The sequence below is a fragment of the Taudactylus pleione genome, unplaced genomic scaffold (assembly GCF_031769625.1).
Source record: "Taudactylus pleione unplaced genomic scaffold, aTauple2 ptg000259l, whole genome shotgun sequence".
In the NCBI taxonomy this organism is placed as follows: domain Eukaryota; kingdom Metazoa; phylum Chordata; class Amphibia; order Anura; family Myobatrachidae; genus Taudactylus; species Taudactylus pleione.
Genome location: NW_028284661.1, coordinates 7134221 through 7154151, shown reverse-complemented (window position 1 = coordinate 7154151; position 19931 = coordinate 7134221). Strand labels below are relative to the sequence as shown.

General features: G+C 42.3%; 1 protein-coding gene across 1 annotated transcript in view; it reads right to left on the bottom strand.

Annotated features, from left to right (window-relative positions):
• LOC148514772 (uncharacterized) overlaps positions 1 to 15351 on the bottom strand; it is a 299637-nt gene extending 284286 nt beyond the window's left edge. Inside the window, exon 1 of the mRNA XM_088481004.1 lies at positions 15201 to 15351. Within this exon, the coding sequence (XP_088337130.1) occupies positions 15201 to 15316 (116 nt within the window). The 5' untranslated portion in view covers positions 15317 to 15351. The remainder of the gene's footprint in view (positions 1 to 15200) is intronic.
• Between the last annotated feature and the right edge of the window lie 4580 nt (positions 15352 to 19931).

Here is a 19931-nt window from a genome sequence, read left to right as displayed (position 1 = left end):
CACAATAGTATTTTAATGTCCAAAAGGTTGCACCGAGGTAGCTGGATGACTATGCTAAGCGACACGAGTGGGTGGCACAAACACGTGACCCATCTAGGCGTGATACTGCAGTGGCAGACAGGATGGCAGTTTGAAAAACTAGGCCCCAAACTGTACATAATACAAAGAAAAAAAAGAGGTGCAAGATGGAATTGTCCTTGGGCCCTCCCACCCACCCTTATGTTGTATAAACAGGACATGCATACTTTAACAAACCAATCATTTCAGCGCCAGGGTCTGCCACACAATTGTGGCTGAAATGATTGGTTCGTTTGGGCCCCCACAAAACAAGTTGGCAATTAATCTGTCCCTGCACAAACTGGCTCTACGGAGGCAAGATGTCATCCTCATCCTCCTCATCCACCGATTCATTACCCTCTTCAGTGTGTACATCCTCATCCTCACAGAGTATTAACTCGTCCCCACTGGAATCCACCACCACAGGTCCATCTGTACGTTCTGGAGGCTGGTCTCCCTGGAAGAGCTGATAACTCATTTTGATGAACATCATCTTCTCCACATTCTGTGGAAGCAACCTCCTACGCCTTTCGCTGACAAGGTTCCCGGCTGCACTAAACACTCTTTTGGTGTACACACTGGAGTGGGGGCAACTCAGGTAAAATAGAGCCAGTTTGTACAGGGGCCTCCAAATTGCCTCTTTTTCCTGCCAGTACAGGTATGGACTGTCTGACATGCCTACTTGGATGCTGTCACCGATGTAATCCTCCACCATTCTGTCAATGGTGACAGTATCATATGCAGTGACAGTAGACATGTCAGAAATTGCTGCCAGGTCCTTCAGTCTAGACCAGATGTCCAAACTTGGTCCTGCCTGCCCTGCATCACCACCAGTGGGTTGCTTAGGAAAGCTAAGTTTTTTCCTGGCAGCCCCAGTTGCGGGAGAAAATGAAGAAGGAGCTGTTGACGTGTCACGTTCCGCTTCAGCTGACAGTGTGTTCACCAGCAGGTCTTTGCACCTCTGCAGGCTTGTGTCGTCCGGAAAGAGAGACACCACATAGGCTTTAAACCTAGGATCGAGCACGGTGGCCAAAATGTAGTGGTCTGATTTCAACAGATTGACCACCCTGGAATCCTGGCAAAGCGAATGAAGGGCTTCATCCACAAGTCCCACATGCCAAGCGGAATCGCTCTGTCTAAGCTCCTCCTGCAAAAGCCTGATGAGGGGAATGACCTGACTCAAGCTGGCAGTGTCTGAACTGACTTCACGTGTGGCAAGTTCGAAGGGCTGGAGAACCTTGCACAACACGGAAATCATTCTCCACTGCGCTTGAGTCAGGTGCATACCCCCTCCTTTGCCTTTGTCATAGGTGGATGTATAGGTTTGAATGGCCTTTTGCTGCTACTCCATCCTCTGAAGCATATAGAGGGTTGAGTTCCACCACGTCACAACCTCTTGCTTCAGGTGATGGCAGGGCAGGTTCAAGAGTGTTATGCTGGAGCTCCAGTCTTCGGCACGCAGTCGCTGAATGGCGAAAGTGGGCAGAAATTTTTCGGGCCACCCAAAGCGTCTCCTGCACGCCCCTGTCACTTTTCAGAAAATTCTGCACCACCAAGTTTATTGTGTGAGCAAAACATGGGATGTGCTGGAATTTGCCCAGAGGTAATGCCTGCACAATATTGGTGGCATTGTCAGATATCACAAATCCCAAGGAGAGTCTAAGTGGGGTAAGCCACTGGTCGATGATTTCCCTCAGTTTCTCTAAGAGGTTGTTGGCGGTGTGCCTCTTACTGAAACCGGTGATACACAGCGTAGCCTGCCTTGGAACGAGCTGGCGTTTCTGAGATGCTGCTACTGGTGACGCTGCTGCTGTTGCTGCGATAGGTGATGCATTTACCCAGTGGGCTGTCACAGTCATATAGTCCTTAGTCTGCCCTGTTCCACTTGTCCACATGTCCGTGGTTAAGTGGACATTGGGTACAATGGAATTTTTCAGGACATTGAGGACACTTTTTCTGACGTTTCTGTAAAGTCTCGGTATCGCCTGCCTAGTGAAGTGGAATCTAGACGGGATTTGGAACCGGGGACACACTACCTCCATCAATTGTCTAAATCCCACTGCACTAATGGCAGATACCGGACACATGTCTAACACCAACATAGCAGTCAAGGCCTCAGTTATACGTTTTGCTTCAGGATGACTGCTGTCGTACATCATCCTCCTCGCTAAGGACTGTTGGAGGGTCAATTGTTTAGTAAAAGTAGTGGTGTTCCTACTTCCTCTCTGGGATGAAGAACGACTCCCAGCAGCAGCAAATGCAGCAGCGGCAGCACGAGGCGTAGCAATGCAGGATCCTCCGGAGGAATCCCAGATAGGAGAGTCAGTCATGCCAGTGACATGGCCTGCAGGACTACTTCCGATCCTGACTAAGGAGGAAATTGATGAGAAGGGAATTGATGGTGTGGTTTGCAGGTGCTTGGATACAACAGGACAACGGGATTTAGGTGTCCCTGGACTGCTTACGGTCTTAGCCAAAGTTTCTGAACTTGACAGTAACTAATTATGAATGCGCTGCAGGTGCCATATAAGGGAGGATGTTCCTAGGTGGTTAACGTCCCTACCCCTACTTATTCCATCTTTACATATGGTACATATGGCAAGACAGTTGTTGTCCGGATTTGGATAGAAATATTGCCAGACCAAAGAGGTGGAATGTTTGGTCTTCTGCCCAGACATGACCGTGATGGGCTTTTTCATCCCACCGACAACAACTGTCTCCCCCGGAGCCTGATTTAAACAAACCAAATCACCATCAGAATCCTCCTCGCCAACTTTCTCCTCAGCGCCAGCTATACCAGTATCCTCATCCTGTTGTACTTCAACAGTGACATCTTCAATTTGCATATCAGCAAGTGGACTGTGGGTGCTCCTTTCAGCACTTGCAGGGGGCACACAAATGGTGGAAAGAGCCACCTCTTCCCGTCCAGTGCTGGGAAGGTCAGGCATCGCAACAATCACCACACTTGGACTCTCCTTGGGGATTTGTGATATCTTCTTAGAACGCACAGTTCTTCGCTGTGCTTTTGCCAGCTTATCTCATTTGATTTTTTTAGTGGGATGAGGGCTTCCATCGTCATGTGAAGCTGATCCACTAGTCATTAACATAGGGAAAGACCTTAGCCATTCCTTGCCACTCCGTGTCGTAAATGGCATATTGACAAGTTTACGTTTCTCTTCAGATGATTTAAATGTTTTTTTCAAGGTCATTTTCCTGAACTTTGTCATTTGGGATTGTATGTGCCCTCTACTATGACATTGGGCATCGGCCTTGGTAGACGACGTTGATGGCATGTTATCGTCTATGTCATGACTAGTGGCAGCAGCTTCAGCACTAGGAGGAAGTGGTTCTTGATCTTTCCCTATTTTATTTTTATCGGAGAAAGTTTGGTCCTCCATTTATGTTATATTGATATATACGTGCGGCTAAGGCGCACACAAACACAGAAAATAATTTTTTATTTTTGTTGGAGACTAGTGCACTTTGTGGGTTACACCACCCTTTAAGAAATGAGCCAGCCGGCCCTTTACTTATGGACACAGGCGCACACTTGGCGCTGCTCCTTTGTTGATGTAAGTGCAGCCACAGTGCACACAATTCACAACACAGAAAAATATATTTCTTTATTTTGTTTGGAGTGCCCTTTGGGGGTTACAGCACCCTTTAACGGATAAGCCAGCCGGCCTGTTACTTATGGGACACAGGCGCACGCTTGGCACTGCTCCTTCGTTGATGCACGTGCAGCCACAGTGCACACAATTCACAAACACAGAAAAAATATTTTTTTTTAGCACTTGGGGGGAGCACCCCTGATGGACAGAGCACCCCCTGGACAACACTACAGCACCCCTTTAGGACTGGGACACTGCACAGGACTTTGGAGTGGACACAGCCCCTTTGGACAACAGCAGCACAGCACTGCACAGCACAACACTACAACACCACACTACACTACACAGCCCAGCCAGCCATAACTCCCACCCTCCCTCTTCACTGTCCACAGCCGAGTGAGAAAATGGCGCCGACACGGGTACCTTATATAGACCCAGAAGGTGGGATGATGACATTTTGCCTCGATTTCAGATCAGAGTCAGGCGGGAAAAGTCGAGCCTGACTCGGATCGGCCTCGGAATGGGGGGGCTCGGATTTCAGAAATCCGAACCCGCTCTCCCCTAGTAAAGACCCATAGGAGGAATTTCTATTCAAGATAAAATCTGGAAACACAAAGCCTCTTAAGGGATTGATGTTACAGTGAGGTCACTGTTTTGTGACATCACTTTTTGTGTTGCAGCTGTTGCATTTTACACTAAATCATCTGTTGAGATCTTCTTTCCACAGAGTTGGGAATGCCCAGAAATCACACAGCTCTAAGTCCGAGCTACGGTATACGAAAAGAATTCCAGTGCTGTCTCTTTAATTTCAGTCAATACTACTAATGCAACAGCAGCAACATGTGGTTGGGTATTTTTTTGGAGCAAAAACCACTGTTTCTTCAGAAAATATGGTCTTCTCTTCCTCATGGCTCCAAGCAAATGGGTTTTCAGGATATGTGCATAGTAGTCACCATTAATTGTCTGTCCACAGTGAACCCAGTGCTGTAGGATCATACCATGTGCATCAAAGAATACCAGAAGAATGACTTTACACACTGAAGGAATCACACAGAATTTTTGGGACAGAGGCAAATTTGAGTGTTTCCATACACTCTACTGTTTGGATTCTGGATCATAATGATGAATCCACAATTCTTCTTATGTCACAATCAATTTCAGGAAATCTGACATCCTCTCCTACATTCAAATGGTGTATTTGAATGTTTCAACTCAACATGGCACACACACACACACACACAATGCATTTTCAGTTCATTTGTCATAATAAAGATAGCCTTCTGTCATTTTGCAACATCTTCATTGCTTTGGCAATGTTGAAAACTGTAACCACAGTGGACGGTCTCCCAGAATGCGCTTTGTCAGTCACTTGTGTACTATGCTCTTTGAAGTGCTTCCACCACCAAAATACTGCAGCACAGCTAATTGTTTCTCCTCTGTATGCTTGCCGTAATATTTAATGAGTTTCATTTTCTGTTTTCCCAAGTTTAACTCAAAATTCAAACAGACATCTTTGACGTAATCCCACAGACACGTCTTCCTCATCCACCATGATGAAATTTATGAAGATCTTCCACTCGCTGACATCAAACAAAGAAGACTACAGCAGTCCAACTGCAGGTTCAGACACATGAATATATGAGCTTCACAATAACCAGCACAGCATTGTCACATCTACGTATGGGTATTTGTTGGTGAAAAATATTTTGCGCTGTGAGGTGGTCAATATTGACTGGAAATAAATGGTATTGGGGTTAATAATATTGTATGAACAATAAAAGCCCAAAATTATGTGATTTTAGCAGTTTTGCAAAACTCGAACCAAAGCCAAAGCACAAAAGTTAATCCAGATCCAAAACAAAAACATAAAACACGGGGGTCGGCACACATCTCTATTTAAAATATACCATCAAATACCCCCAAAACATAATAAAATTATAAGCACTGTATGAGTAAACATGTAAAATTATCACTATTTTTTTTAGTAAACAGTTCAGGTATTTGTAAATTGAATACAAAATGAAAAACGTTTTTTTACTTTATTATTAAAGCAAAATCTTATTAAGGGAAAGAAAATGAGTATTGCATGTATTACTTTTAAGGCTGCATGCATGAATTCACAAAATGATTTATTATACATCATACTGTATAACATTATATGGTTAACTAAGCCAGCACAGTCCATAACTAATTTTACAAAAGGCCACAGGCTAATTCAAATGTTTGGCTTCAGAAGGTAGCTGCTTTGTAAACAGCATGAAAGATTTATTTTTTAACTGATCTACGAAAGAAGAAAATTATTATTTCCTTTGTTTCTTTGTTCACAGTCATGCAACATATGTGTGAATGACCCACCTGACATATCTAAAATTGGAAAAGAAAGGTGTGTAAAACATAAAATTCTATAATATATATATATATATATATATATATATATACACACACGAGGGTTGTCCAAAAAGGAATGCCTAAATGCTCATAACTAAAGTAATATGCAACATTTACTTGAAACTTTGTCAGTTTGTAGTTTAATATGTCTGCTAGGTATATATGTATTTTTGTTTAGGTAGTCCAAGAAATACCATGGAATCCAAGATGAAACAGAGCCATCATTGAATTTCTGGAAAAAAAAGGCTGCAGTGCTACAGAATTCCACTGAAATTTAAAAAAAAAGTGTATGGTGAGTATACAATTGACTATAGCAATGTCAGAAGGTGGATGAAGTTTTTTCAATTGGGAGAATCATCCATGTGCGACAAACCTTGTAGTGACAGACCATCAACTGCAGTGACAGCATAGAACCAACACAAAGTCGATGCCATGATTCAGAAAGACCGTTGTGTGACCATCAGAGATATCAGTGATGAACTTGAATGTAACCTTGGCACTGTAGAAACACTAATCAATGATTTGGGATATCGTAAAGTGTGTGCTAAATGGGTTCCAAAGCAATTAACCAGGGATCATAAGGCCCAGAGGGTGGAAATGTGCAATGACCTTTTGACTAACTTTGAAGCCAATCCTGAGAAGTTTTTGGAAAATGTCATTTCAGAAGATGAAACCTGGGTATTCTTTTATGACCCAGAAACAAAGGCCCAATCAAAACAATGGAAACACCCAAAGTTCACTTAGGTCAAAATCACAATCTGCTGGAATTGCCGAGGTGTTATTATCATCGATTACTTTGAACTAAACCAATCAATCAACAGTGATCAATATATTATTACACTTAAAAAGCTGAAAGAAGCCATCCGCAAAATAATGTCAACAATTCCACTGTCAAATGTCATCTTACACCACGACAATGCCAGACGTCACACTTTGATGGCAACATCTGTGGCCATTGCCAAAATGGGGTGGGCAATAATGCCACATCCACCATAGAGTCCTGATTTGGCCCCTTCTGACTTTCATCTGTATGGCCCTCTCAAATACTGTCTTCAGGGTCAACATTTTGAAGACATAGAGGTTGTTAAAATCATCATACGTTCCTGGGTCAAACACCAACCACTGGAATTTTTCCAAAGTGGATTCACAACTTGGGTTGAGAGGTGGAGAAAATGTTTGAGGGCAGATTGTGAATAATTTTAGTAGAATCATTCTGTTACTAAGACTTCAAAGTATTTTACTGCAAATTTTCTTCGGTCCATATAGGCAAATTTCCTGGCTTGGCAAAAAAAACACGCAAAATACGCAAGCCAGCGGACACAGTACTGTCCTCTATGGATGGTAATACCCAAATGAGAGCTCAGCAGCAGGATTATCACTAACAACCCGCAGGAGCACACATATCATGGGTTCACACTAGACAATGTACCAGATATGTTGCTCTGATCCATGGGACTAGTTGCATCCCTGCAAATGCTGTGCTATGCCACTATGCATATGCATTGTGGGATGGATGAGCGTGGCTACATCTTATTAACTGAATGTACCCTGTTAATTATGACTAACAGACTAATCAATCAGGATCCATCAATCCTACTAAATGCAAAGGCCAGATATACAAAATGAGATCTAGGCATAAAAAGATTCTTTACTATTGCAACATAATTTATTATTTCCAATAAACACACTTCCAAGTATTATCACACACACACAGTAGAGAGAAAGCGGTGACTGTAGACTACTACAAAACACATCAGAAACAGCTCCAAACAAGATAAGTGCTACAAACTGTATGTCCTGATATGCACTGTCAAAGTTACAAGTGATTTATACAAATGTGCACTGAAACACTGAGGCTTCAGTTGTGCCAAACAGCCCATCTCGATGCACCAGGTCCAGGACGACTCGGCCGCACTGAGCTTATTTCTCATTCAAATTGTACATCTTTTTCTCAAACTGTGTCTTAACTGGTATGGTGGTATCCAGTGTTTCCAGCAGTGTCTTCTGGGGACAACATTCACATGATGAAGACTTCTGTGGTACTTTGTCAGAATTCCTAACCATTAACCCTTAGCCTTCCTCTAGTGCCTTACCATATTTATTTCCATATCTCTTTTAACCTATCCTTTACTCTCTCCCTAGTGACTAACCCCCCCTTTGCATAGTCTAAGCCACAGGTTCTCAAACTCGGTCCTCAGGACCCCAAACAGTGCATGTTTTCCAGGTCTCACAGAATCACAAGTGAAATAATAAGCTCCACTTGTGGATTTTTTAAAATGTGTGGGTGAGTAATGAGTACACCTGTGCTCCTGCTGGGTCACCTGGAAAATATGATCTGTGTGGGATCCTGAGGACCGAGCTTGAGAACCACTGCTCTAAGCCTAATACTCCACTGCTGCAGCCTAACTTCAACCATCCAGTCTCTGCGAAATGCTGTTAAGTACAATGCCTACATTTCAACATCATAAGTTTCAACATTGTGGTGATTACATTGTCATTCTATACCATAATAAAGTGGTAGGCAGAGATCAACATTCACACAAGCCGTCTCCATAGTTTTCAATGGAGACAGTCAGTAACAAACTCTGAAAATGTAGTTTTCAGATCATCCTTGCTTTGGCTGACACCATCTGCAGAATCACAGAGCCTAAAGGCCACCACACACGGTATGATTTTTTACACGTTTTGGCCATTTTTGATTGATTGAGATGACCAATTAAAAAGAGTTATGGTAAGAACTTACCCTTGTTACACTATTTCTTCGTGGTCCATAGGGTCCACAGTGATTACCATGGTGTGTAGTTGGTTTGAGTGAGCCATGCCCCATATATACCCCACTCCCAGCCACAGGCAGACAGTTTTGTAAAGAAAGCCCAAGGTAGGAGTAGGAGAGAGAAGGAAGAACATTACTCTCAGAAAACACTCACAAAAGAGCAGGGAATATGTGACCAAGAGAAAAATACCAAATTAAGCTAGGTGCATTAGGGTGGGCTGCCTGTGGACACTATGGACTTCAAGGCTGGCAGCTATAGTGAGATGTTCCCTATTTGGACCCAGAAGGGGAGACCCTTGCCCAGATGGGACATCTGTAGCCACCATGAGAGGGTAAAGCCAAACCACCAGAGAGAGGAGGGTCATCTGGGACCAGATCAGATGATACTGTCCATTCCACTGGGAGAGAATACATTTTTGAAGGGTCCTGGAGTGAAACTGAGCATATTTAACCATATCAAAAGGTGGATACCATGGACCCCAGGGCCTGCATTGCTGAGTGAATGCTCTTTGATTGTGGAGAAATCTGCGCACATGCAATTACAGTACTGAAATCTTGTCTGCTGGCAGATAGATCCTCTTTACATGAGAATCCAGGAAAGCACCAAGATCCACCGTCCTCTGTGTTTTTAAAGAGGGAGGAATTTTTCCAATTGATGAGCCAATTGTGTGCTTGCAGACAGGCAATGGTCAGTTGGAGATGGCTTTGTAAAACAGCCTGTGACATTGCCAAAAGTAAGGAGGTCATCTAGGTACAGCAGGATTCTGACTCCCTGATGCCTCAGGTAGGCTGTCATAACTGCCATTATCTTGGTAAACATCCGAGGGGACATTGAAAGACCAAACTGCAAAACAGCAAACCATAGAAATCATTGGTTGGATGGCATAATAGGCAAATGCAAATATGCATCCTGAATGTCCAGGGAAACCACAAAATCCCCAGGTTCCATTGCCAGAACAATAGCTCGTAAAGTTTCCATGTGGAACTTGGGCACTCAGATGAACCTGTTGAGGGGTTTAAGTGTCAGAATAAACTGATGAGATCCATTCGGCTTCTGAATCAAAAGGATAGTGGACTAGAAACAAGTTCCTCAAAGATCCAAAAGGAACAGGCACCTGAACTCAGCAGAGAGTGAATGGCTCCTCCAAGGCATGAGCCTTGATGGGGTCTGATGGAAGACCTGTACAAACAAATAGCTGCAGAGGATGTCTCTGGAAAGTGAGAGCATATTCACAAGAGACCGCTTCTCTGACCCAGGCATCTGTGGTTGTCTGATGCCATGAGTCAGCAAAATGCAGAAGTCAGCCTCCCACCCTGGAATCCCCCAGGAGGGGGCCCGCCCCATCAGGTAGAGGGCATGTCTTCAGACTTAGGAGCTGGACAACTGGTCACCCAAGGCTGCTTAGATCTAGACTATTTGGTCTTGTCTAAAGCAGGCTGTAAGGCAAAAGGACTGTCCATTTGCCTTACCTTGGGGACAAAAGGCCTAAAGGAAGTCCAATTAGTTTTAGGAGTAGCTGCTGATGGCAAAAAAGCAGATGTTGAGGCTGCCAGAGTAGCCACTATCTTCTCCAACTCTGCGCCAATCAGTACATTGCCAGAGAAAGGCAAACATTTGAGGGCTTTCTTAGATTCTGAGTCCAGTGCCCAGGATCATAGCCAAAGAACTCTGAGGAGTCCAGTATCCAACGCAGCTTCTCACCTCCTGAATATGGGAGATGTAGGCCAGTTGCTCCCCTGTAGCATCTGACGACATGCTGTCTTCCAGTGCATTTGTCCATCCTTCAATAACCTTAGCTACCTAGGCTGCAGCCCTAGCCAGCCTAGTAATAGCACCATAGTAAAGTATTTAAATTAAAAATAATGAACTCTTCAAATAAGGCCAGTTTCACATTTATCATTGATCCCCATCATGCTAGAAAGACATATAATCATCTTTTTCACAGTTCGAGATATGCCCAGCTCTGCAAACTGCAATAAAATATATATTTTCATATTGAGCATTGTATGCTGTATATTTGGTGCAAAATGTGTCCAACGTATAATTTGCCTATCAGTATTATATAATACTCAGGGCCTTATTCAGAGCCACACCAATTCCACACACAATATTGATGTTCACATAGCTGATATTGAAATCACCCATGATGATGGTGGAGATGTCAGTGGACAGGAAGTGAGGAAGCCGGTCTGAAAAATGTTCCAAAAATTGTTGGGGTGGCCCAGGTGTGTGATAGATGGCAGCAACACGCAGAGAGAAAGGAGTGAAAGTCCTGATAGAATCTACTTCAAATGATGTAAATTTTATTGGTGTTACCTGTGGGAGAACTGTGTATGTGAAAGATTGGGTCAGTAATATTACAAACCTACCTCCTTTACTAGGAGGTGTGGGTGAAGTGTAGTCCAGAGTGTGAAAAGTGCTGCAGGAGAGGCAGTGCACCTTATTCAGAGTTGATTGCTTGCTGCAAGCGATCGCTCTGAATGAGGACGGCTGCTTACTTTTTTAAGTGCCGCCTCTTGGTCGATTGCTAGGCTGTGGGTTACCACCAACAACTCTTGCGATCGACCAGGGTGATGGTTGCGATGGTCAAGACCATCGCAACCATCGGGGCTTGCGACAAGACCCTAAGGTTGGGTCTCGTCAACCGCAGGAAGCTCCCCACTGACATCATTGCTGATGTCAGTGGGGCCGCCCCCAAATGGCTAGCATTCCATCGGGAATGCCTCCATTTGGCCGACCATGCCCCCTGCCCGCCTCCCAAATGGGGCAAGCTGTCACTCACCATCGACAGCTCACCCCCTTTGGTGTGAGACCCGTAATGATGGAGCACCCATCGCTAGCCGGGTCTCGTGCATGTGCACATCGGAGCCGGCTCTGACGTGCGCATGCCCGGTGGGAAGACATTGACCCGGTTGCAAGCACTCAGCATTTGCAACCAGGTCTGAATGACCCCCAGTTTCTTATTGTGTGATCATGATCCATGTTTTTGTTATCGCCAGAAGATTGAGGTTATTTGAGATAAAGAGGTCATGGATGGATGTTAATTTTTTTGCAAACAAAGTGTGCATTCCATAAGGCACATTGCAGCGACTTGAAGGGTGATGTGTCTAAGGTTTGCTGGATTTATTTTCCATTGTGAGTGGGGTATATGGCTGGGCCCTGGATTTGGTGATATGTCACCAGCTCATAGAAGTAGAAGAGAGATATAAATATAGTTATGGGAGGTGCATGAAAGATTTTTATGGCGACAGGTTGAAGATGCTATTATCAGTGTATATAGATAAGTAAAAAGCTCATGTGTGTTCATAAGAGGGGAGTTGATTATTGAGGCTGCAATGGGTACAGAGGAGTAGTGAGCTGTAGGGAGAGTGATAGATATAATAGCCTTAGAGAAGATACCATGGAGTTAAATAAAAAAAAAATGTTGGTACATGGTGATTTAGAATAAAATGTCACATATTTAGAATAGTACAAAAACTAAAGTTAAAGTTTTGATTTAGAAATTACCTGCTCCCAGTTGTTGTTCAATATTTGTTCAACTGTTTTTTTAACTGTACAGTTTGGAAACTTTTTTGATTTGAATACTTCATGAATGTGAAAGCACAGCTCTCCTTATCGTGACTGTAAAGATATAAGGTCCTATTCATCATCACTTATTTTTTTACAAAAGCAGGTGAAAAATTAAAATGTTCACCTACTTTTGAAAAATGTAAGTTTTCAGGGCCACTCATCAAGTTCCAAAAAAGCGTTTTTTTCGGAACTTGATGGTGTTACTGAACGCCTTCCTGAGATTTCTTACAGCCCCTGCTAATCTTCAAAGATTGCTGTTTACATGGCAGCTACAGCAGAGGGATCTATTAAAATCGGCTGAAGAAGACCAAAGATGAAAGAGACAAGTGACAGGTGAGAGGGTGCCAGTGGGCTGGTTCGGAAATCCATGGGAAGGATACATTGGAAATCTGGAGGGGGGCATCAGACACCCACGGGGGATGTTTTGGACACCAGCAGGGGGAGACAGGATTGGACACCCACAGGGGAAAGGGGCTGTATTAGACACCCTTGGGAGGGGGGGCCGGAAAGGACACTGGAGGCCATGGGGAGGGGGAGGAGAGACGGGGATAAAAAAACAAAAAACACACACACATTGTGCAGTTTGGAAATCATTGTGGATACCTCAGCTACAGGGGAAGAGCATTACTCCGCAAAAACAGCAGCTTTTCAGAATTGATACTTTTGTGAGGGAGATCTGATGAATTGCATACTATGAAATCATGGATACCTAGTGCTCAACCTTATGGCTTTAATGTTTATGACTATGATTAGTGTGTCCGATATTTGTGTACAATAGTTAATTATTGACCATAAACATATATAATAAAATCAATATCCAGTTTATTATCTAAAAATTAACAAATCATGATATGATGAATCAATTAAGTATATACTCAGAGTCTTAAAGTTGATAATAAGTTAGCCGGCTAGTTGTTATGTATATGGACCCAAACATACACAGACTTGTATACATACGAACTACAGAGGGAGGAAATAGGTGATTGGGAATTGTGCACAGACACAGACAGTAGTGTGTTGTGATGAATGGGTAGGGAAATGGGTTGAGGAGGTTGAATTAAAAGGGTATCAAAAAGTTTCTGTATATGTTGTAGATAGTCCTCAATAGAGCAGGTGATGCTGCATTTCCGTGATCTGCTATGTTCTGTCCGTTTGGTTAACCCTGCGTTAGGCGCACCTCTGGGACTTCCAGGTTTGGGCAGAGTGCGCCAGATATTTGCGTTATAAAATAGTCATTAGCACCTAATTAACTAAATTCTAATGCTCTTAAAGTGACCTACCTTCATTAGGATGTACAAAGAGAGAATATATGAAAATCTGATTTACAAAACCACTTTTATTAATCTTAAAGCAAGTAAAACAAAAAAAAAATACTAAATTTTAAGAGGAGCAGTGTGCCTAAGAGGCCACCCTGGACAAACCTACATATTTCCACAAAATACCTACAACCTTTGTAATTTTCATTCATAAAATGAGCGAAAATACACAAAATTGTGAGAAAATAAAACGAAATACGTACCTTCAAAAGTTTGACGAGTTCGGGCGCAATGAGCCTGAGAGGCCAGGAAGGTTGCTACTGCACTCCACGCAGGCAGCGGGAAAACTGACTAGGGGGGTTTACAACAGCACCTAGAGATAGAAAGGTGCTAGGAGGGGCAGGCCCCTGTGCCCCCTTGCGGCAGAGAGGTGAGCGAGAACAGCTTTGTGGCGCCTGTCAGGCCAGCTGCGCCTGATGCAGGGTTAATGTTGTCTGTGGTTTCTTAATGAAGGGGTATCAATACCGGCAATTCCTTATTAGTCATAGTATGCCTTACTAAAGGTGTGATTAATGGCTCCAAAACATGTTTCAAACTCGCAGCGAGATTAAAACAATTATCACTAGTGATAATTATGTCATGATGAATTAGCCCCATACTGTGGCTAATTAACCCAGGCTACACCTGAAACAAATGTCCAGCAGATCTAAAGTGTTAAATTGGACTGTGTTTGACTATGTTAACAACAGCCCAGTATGCTATTATAAACTATGCTTCACTGAAAACATCACAAAATTACAGTACGACCCACACTCTCCTCATCTCTAGTACTCTAACAGCTGCACCTCCTGAGGTTCTTCCATAGTTGTAAGGAATGGAAAAGTACAAGCAGCTCTGATCGCATGAAGGATGTACCAACTGTAGCAGGGTCTCTGGTTTTTTTAGGCCTGATAGAGACAGTAAATATAGAAACTGAGCAATTGCCTTTTGTGTTAGTTCACCATTGAGGTTTTAGGAAAAGGATGTAAATGTAACTTTCTTGTCACACATTCCCTGACCTGTGGACTTTTCAAGTACAGACCAAACCTTAAACTGAAATAAATATTTATTTTGTACAGATTACTGTGTATTGTTATTCTAAAGCAAAAATGTGGATACAGAGATATACATTTGTATTCATTCATTAAAAGTTATAAATCACTTCTATTTACAAATAATACACTAATGATTTCCAATAAAATTACCTGAGCAGTCTATTGTAACATCTGCAAAATAACTTACTAGCAGCGGAAATAATTCAGTTTCAATATAATATGACCATCCTGATTCTAAAGTGCTTCCATGGCTAGTTTGGAACAAATAGATTATGATAAATGTTCCTGCTAATTATTCTGTTACAATTGGTCAATTTATTCTAAATGATCTTAGATTCACAGAGAAATATACTTACTCATACAGTATTTACTTGAATGTGCATAGCATCTATAAGTGCCTAAAACATCAGCAGTTAAGCAGCATTTCCTCAGATAATAAATAACATGTACCTTATTCTTTTCTCGTCACATTTCTTCAGGTTTGTGTCTCTTTTCAACACATTTTTAATGATTGCCTGCTCTTCACTTGTCAGAAAACTCAAGTCCATCAAGCTGACAACCTCCATGACCCACAAGTGATAGTCAGCACCATCCAGCAATGTTGTTGTAATCACCCAATTTTCATGATCCACCTGTCTGAGTTATAGCAGCTGACCTTCATGGTTATTTCCTGCCTATGCTTTTCTGTTTGACAAAAGCTAACAATGAAAAAAATATTTACACAGTGCAAATGTATACTAAAATGTATTAACATGTTAGTAAATCTATGAAACCTGGTTATATATGAAATATACATCCTTTATGCCTGCACTGCAATTACCTCTCATTCAGTCTGCCATGCAGCTCTAAACATGCTGGCATATCTGCTAAGTTCACTCAAAGCCATAGTTCATAGTGTTAAAAAATGGTATTATTAACAACTGGATCCATGGTAAGGAAGGACTTATTGTATATATTCTATTCTGAATATGAAAATTCAAATTTTTTAGCTGTCTAAATGCTTTGGGGAAAAAAATATTTACCAAGCATTTTTTTATCATAAAATTATGTAGAAACTGCAGTTTTTGCATAATTGTATAAATTGTTGTTATGTACTTATAGCCTAATGCAGGATGCTCCTTAGTGCTGCAGATCACAGTCCCTATTATCATCAATGGGGACTATGAACTGACCCCTACAGTATGTATCAAACTCCAAGAAGTGAAGCTTTTCAGTTTGGTTTCATCAGTTTACACCATCTTCAGATGGTGTGAACTACTTTAAGCCTATGGAAGAGGGCACTTTTGTACAATTTTTTTAAAACTTAAACTTGCCCTTAAACTTGTGTGATGTTCTCAATAAAGATAATTAAGCCAACTGGCTGTTTTTACAAACTGAGTGGATGATGCAAAGTGTTGTAGCAATAATTGTGTGAAAATACTCTATGCATGCCCTAAACCAGTGATTCCCAACCTTGGCCCTCAAGGTACACTAATACCACTTTTTCCACCAAAATTCTGGGTCTGACCCGGAGTTGGAACAGAGGGCCTGATTCTGACCCGGTTGCGAGCGCTGTGCCCTGACCCGGTTAGCTCTATCAGAGCCAAAAGCACTCCCACTGATATCACTCGTGATGTCAGTGGGGCCGGCCCCAGATGGTAGGTGTTCCCATGGGAACGTCTCCGTCTGGGCCGCCACGCCCCCGGCACACCCACCAAAGGGTGTGTGCTGTCAATCACCATTGACAGCACGCCCCTTTGGTGCGAGACCCTTAACAATGGCTTGGCCCACGTTATTTGGGTCTCGCGCATGTTGTAAGCTGTAATGGAACAGTGACTGATGTTAATCACAAATACTCTCTGTACAGTGTTGTGTAATTGTTGGCACTATATACTTTAAATAAAAATTAATTACAATAATGATACCCATGAAGATTTGCATGTCTTTACTATTTAGTCCAGCCAGTGCCTGGAAAGGTGGGGTAGGAAAGTGGCGTAACATAGACAAACTACATTAAGGGGCATATTTATGACAAGCCGCATCTTAGATGCTGATGGGATATGATAATGTTGCCCAAATTTGTAATGCAATATTTAAAAACGTCACAAGGATTTATCAAATATTGCATGCATGGACAAAGCTTGTGAGCAGTCACACAGCATTTACAAAAGGTCTAAACTTGGAGCTATAGGTTAATCTATAGATAATCTAGTAGGTGGTTGAATGTATCCCCACCACATGTAAATAGTTAATTAGTGAGGATACATTCAACCACCTTCATTCTGGTAGAATATATTACATAAACTATAGATTAACCTGTAACTTCAAGTTCATCATTTATCAAATTATATGCCCATGTGGCCTCTCATACATAGGGAAAATGGAGAGGTAATTTAAGGAACTAATGGCTGCACATAGCTTGGCTATTAGAGCAGCTTTAACTAGTGGTAATAGCACTTTTGTATGAAGCCTCATACACTGTCATCAATATGGTATAGGATGATAGCCCTTCATCCTCAATACATGGAGGCAACAGGGGACTCAAACTATTACAGTTAGAGTCCCACTGGATATTCAGGTTGGGACACTTGTTCCTAAGGGTCTAAATGACCATTTGGGTTTAGGGTATAGTGGCTAGCAGTAACTTATTATCCCTATATCTATTGTAGTGGTTGTTTCAAATTAGTGGAATCCTGTGTTATATATGATCTCCCCCCTATAATTTTTTGCATAGTTAAGGTAGGGGGTTAGTTGTAATATACACCTATGAGATTATGTCATCATTTACAGGTAGATAGAGTGACTTAGGTGTTGATATTAAATTAATAATCATTAGGCTTAGCCCATATACTATTGAATTATCCTGATTGTCTTTATTGTTGTAGAATTGTCATGGTGACAGATATGCACTGATGACTCATAACTGTGATGATGTAATCAATTATGAGCTGACCGGCCAGGTGAGTGGTTCCATCTATGGGGAAGGAATCCACATGGTAAGTGTTTATTAGGTAAGATGATTTATAGTTACATCTGAGACAATGTTTGGCCTGGTGCTGTGCAGGGGATGTAATGCATTTGTTTTGCAGGGAGAATTCTTGAGACTCAGCTGTTGCCCAATCTTTAAGCAATTTTCTCTGCTGCAGGAGGAGATGGCAATTCTGCATGCTGAGATATGTAGGATGTCTGTGTCCTTGAGGCCACCACTGCCTCAGAGAGCCCCCAGAAGACATACTGCCTTGACTACTGTGGGCTCTGAAAGGCAGAGATTTCCAGAGGGACAAAAAGTTAAAAACACCTCTCAAAAGCTGTGACACTGCAAAACTCATATGCTGCCCTTCAGGGCTGGAAGGTACAGCTAATACAGACAATATAGAACAGAAAGATATAGTGTCTTCCACTGACTATAGAAAAAGGAATAGGAACATGAAAATGACATCATAAAAAAGAACTACACTTCTCTTGGGAGATTCCATTATTAGAGGAGTACATCTGGGAAACACTGCTGAAGTAGAGAGACAAGTAATACCTCTTTCCCACCAAAAACCCAGGTACGACCTTGGTTTTTGGACATGGTTCCAACCCTGGTCAGACCCAGGTCAGACCCATTTACACTGCACCTTTCATCTGGGTAACTCCCAGGTCAGCCCTGTTCACACTGAACTCAGGTCTGTCCTGCTAAACCTGTGAGGTCATTAAAAGTGGGAGGTGACTGCTCCACAGCCACCAATCAGCTCATTTTAGGCATGATCCAGATCAGATAACCTGGGTTGCACCGTTTACACTGCACCATTACCTGGGTCCATCCTGGGTCCAACCCTGGTAGCTACCTGGGTTGGATTGCAGGGTCACTTGACCCAGGTTATTTTTCAGGGACCCATTTACACTGAGCTGCGACCTGGGTAGACCCAGCAAAACCCCAGGTTTTTGCTCTGGTGTAAAAGGGGTATAAGGTGTTTACCTGGAGCCATAGCTCCAAGGGATAAAGAGCGCATGCTGAGAATTGCGAAGGCAGCAAGAAAAGATGGAGAGGTGGATGTCATTGTACACCTAGGGACAAATGACCTGGCCAATGCTGAAGTCATGGCAGTAAAAGATGAATTCAGGAAGTTAGGGACTGCTCTAAAGCAGGTGGCAACCACTGTTACTTTTTCAGAAGTATTGCCAGTACACAGAAGGGGAGATAGATATAATTTCATCAGAAACTTCAATGTTTGGCTATAGAAGTGGTATTATGAAGAGGGATTTGGATTGACAGTCCATAGCCACAACATCTGGCAAGATAGAAGCTTATGCAAATATGATGACCTGCACCCATCTCATCAAGAAACTAGATTACTGAGTGAACAGTTTGAAAGCTTTAACAAGAACTATTTAAACTAGAAGAGGAGGACAGTGAACCAAACAAGAAAAAATAAATCTGCTCCCCCAATAAAGAGGTATTATTTCTGCTGGCAAATGGAACAGGGAGCATATCCACAGCAACAGAAAATAATTCAGAACAAAACCTAATAAACATAGGCAGAGAGATGAACATACCTAGGAACAGGAGAAATAAGCAAACAAATAAAACTAAGAGCAATATGTGCAAATGCTAGGAGCTTAGGAAATAAAATCACCAAACTAATTGCAATAATGACAAGGGATGATGGATATTGTGGCTATTACAGAGTCATGGTGCAATGAAAATCATGACTGGGTCATAGCTATACTCGGATATCATTTATTTAGGAAGGGTAGAATGGGAAGAATAGGAGGAGGAGTGGCAATGTATGTCAAGGAAAGCATAAATACTACGTTAATGCCTAGTATATAGGAAATAACCGAGTCCCTTTGAGTGACTATAGAAACAGGGCAGAAAGTTATTCTTTGTATTGAGGTGATCTACAAACCACCAGTCAAGAAGAGGAACTGGACAAAATACTATTGCAGGACATCAATAAAATGGCATCAAAATGAGAGGTTATAATCATGGGAGATTTGAATCTACCCAATATAAACTGGGAGGTGTCTGTGGCAAATTCCACTACAAGTAGGGACATCCTGAATTCATTGCAGGGAGCCTCCCTCCAGCAATTGGTGAGGGAGCCCACTCGGAAAGATGCTATATTAGACTTAAAACTTACAAATGGAGATAGAATATCTGATGTAAATTGGGTGAAAACCTAGGATTCAGTGATCAAGCAGTATGGTTCAGAATAA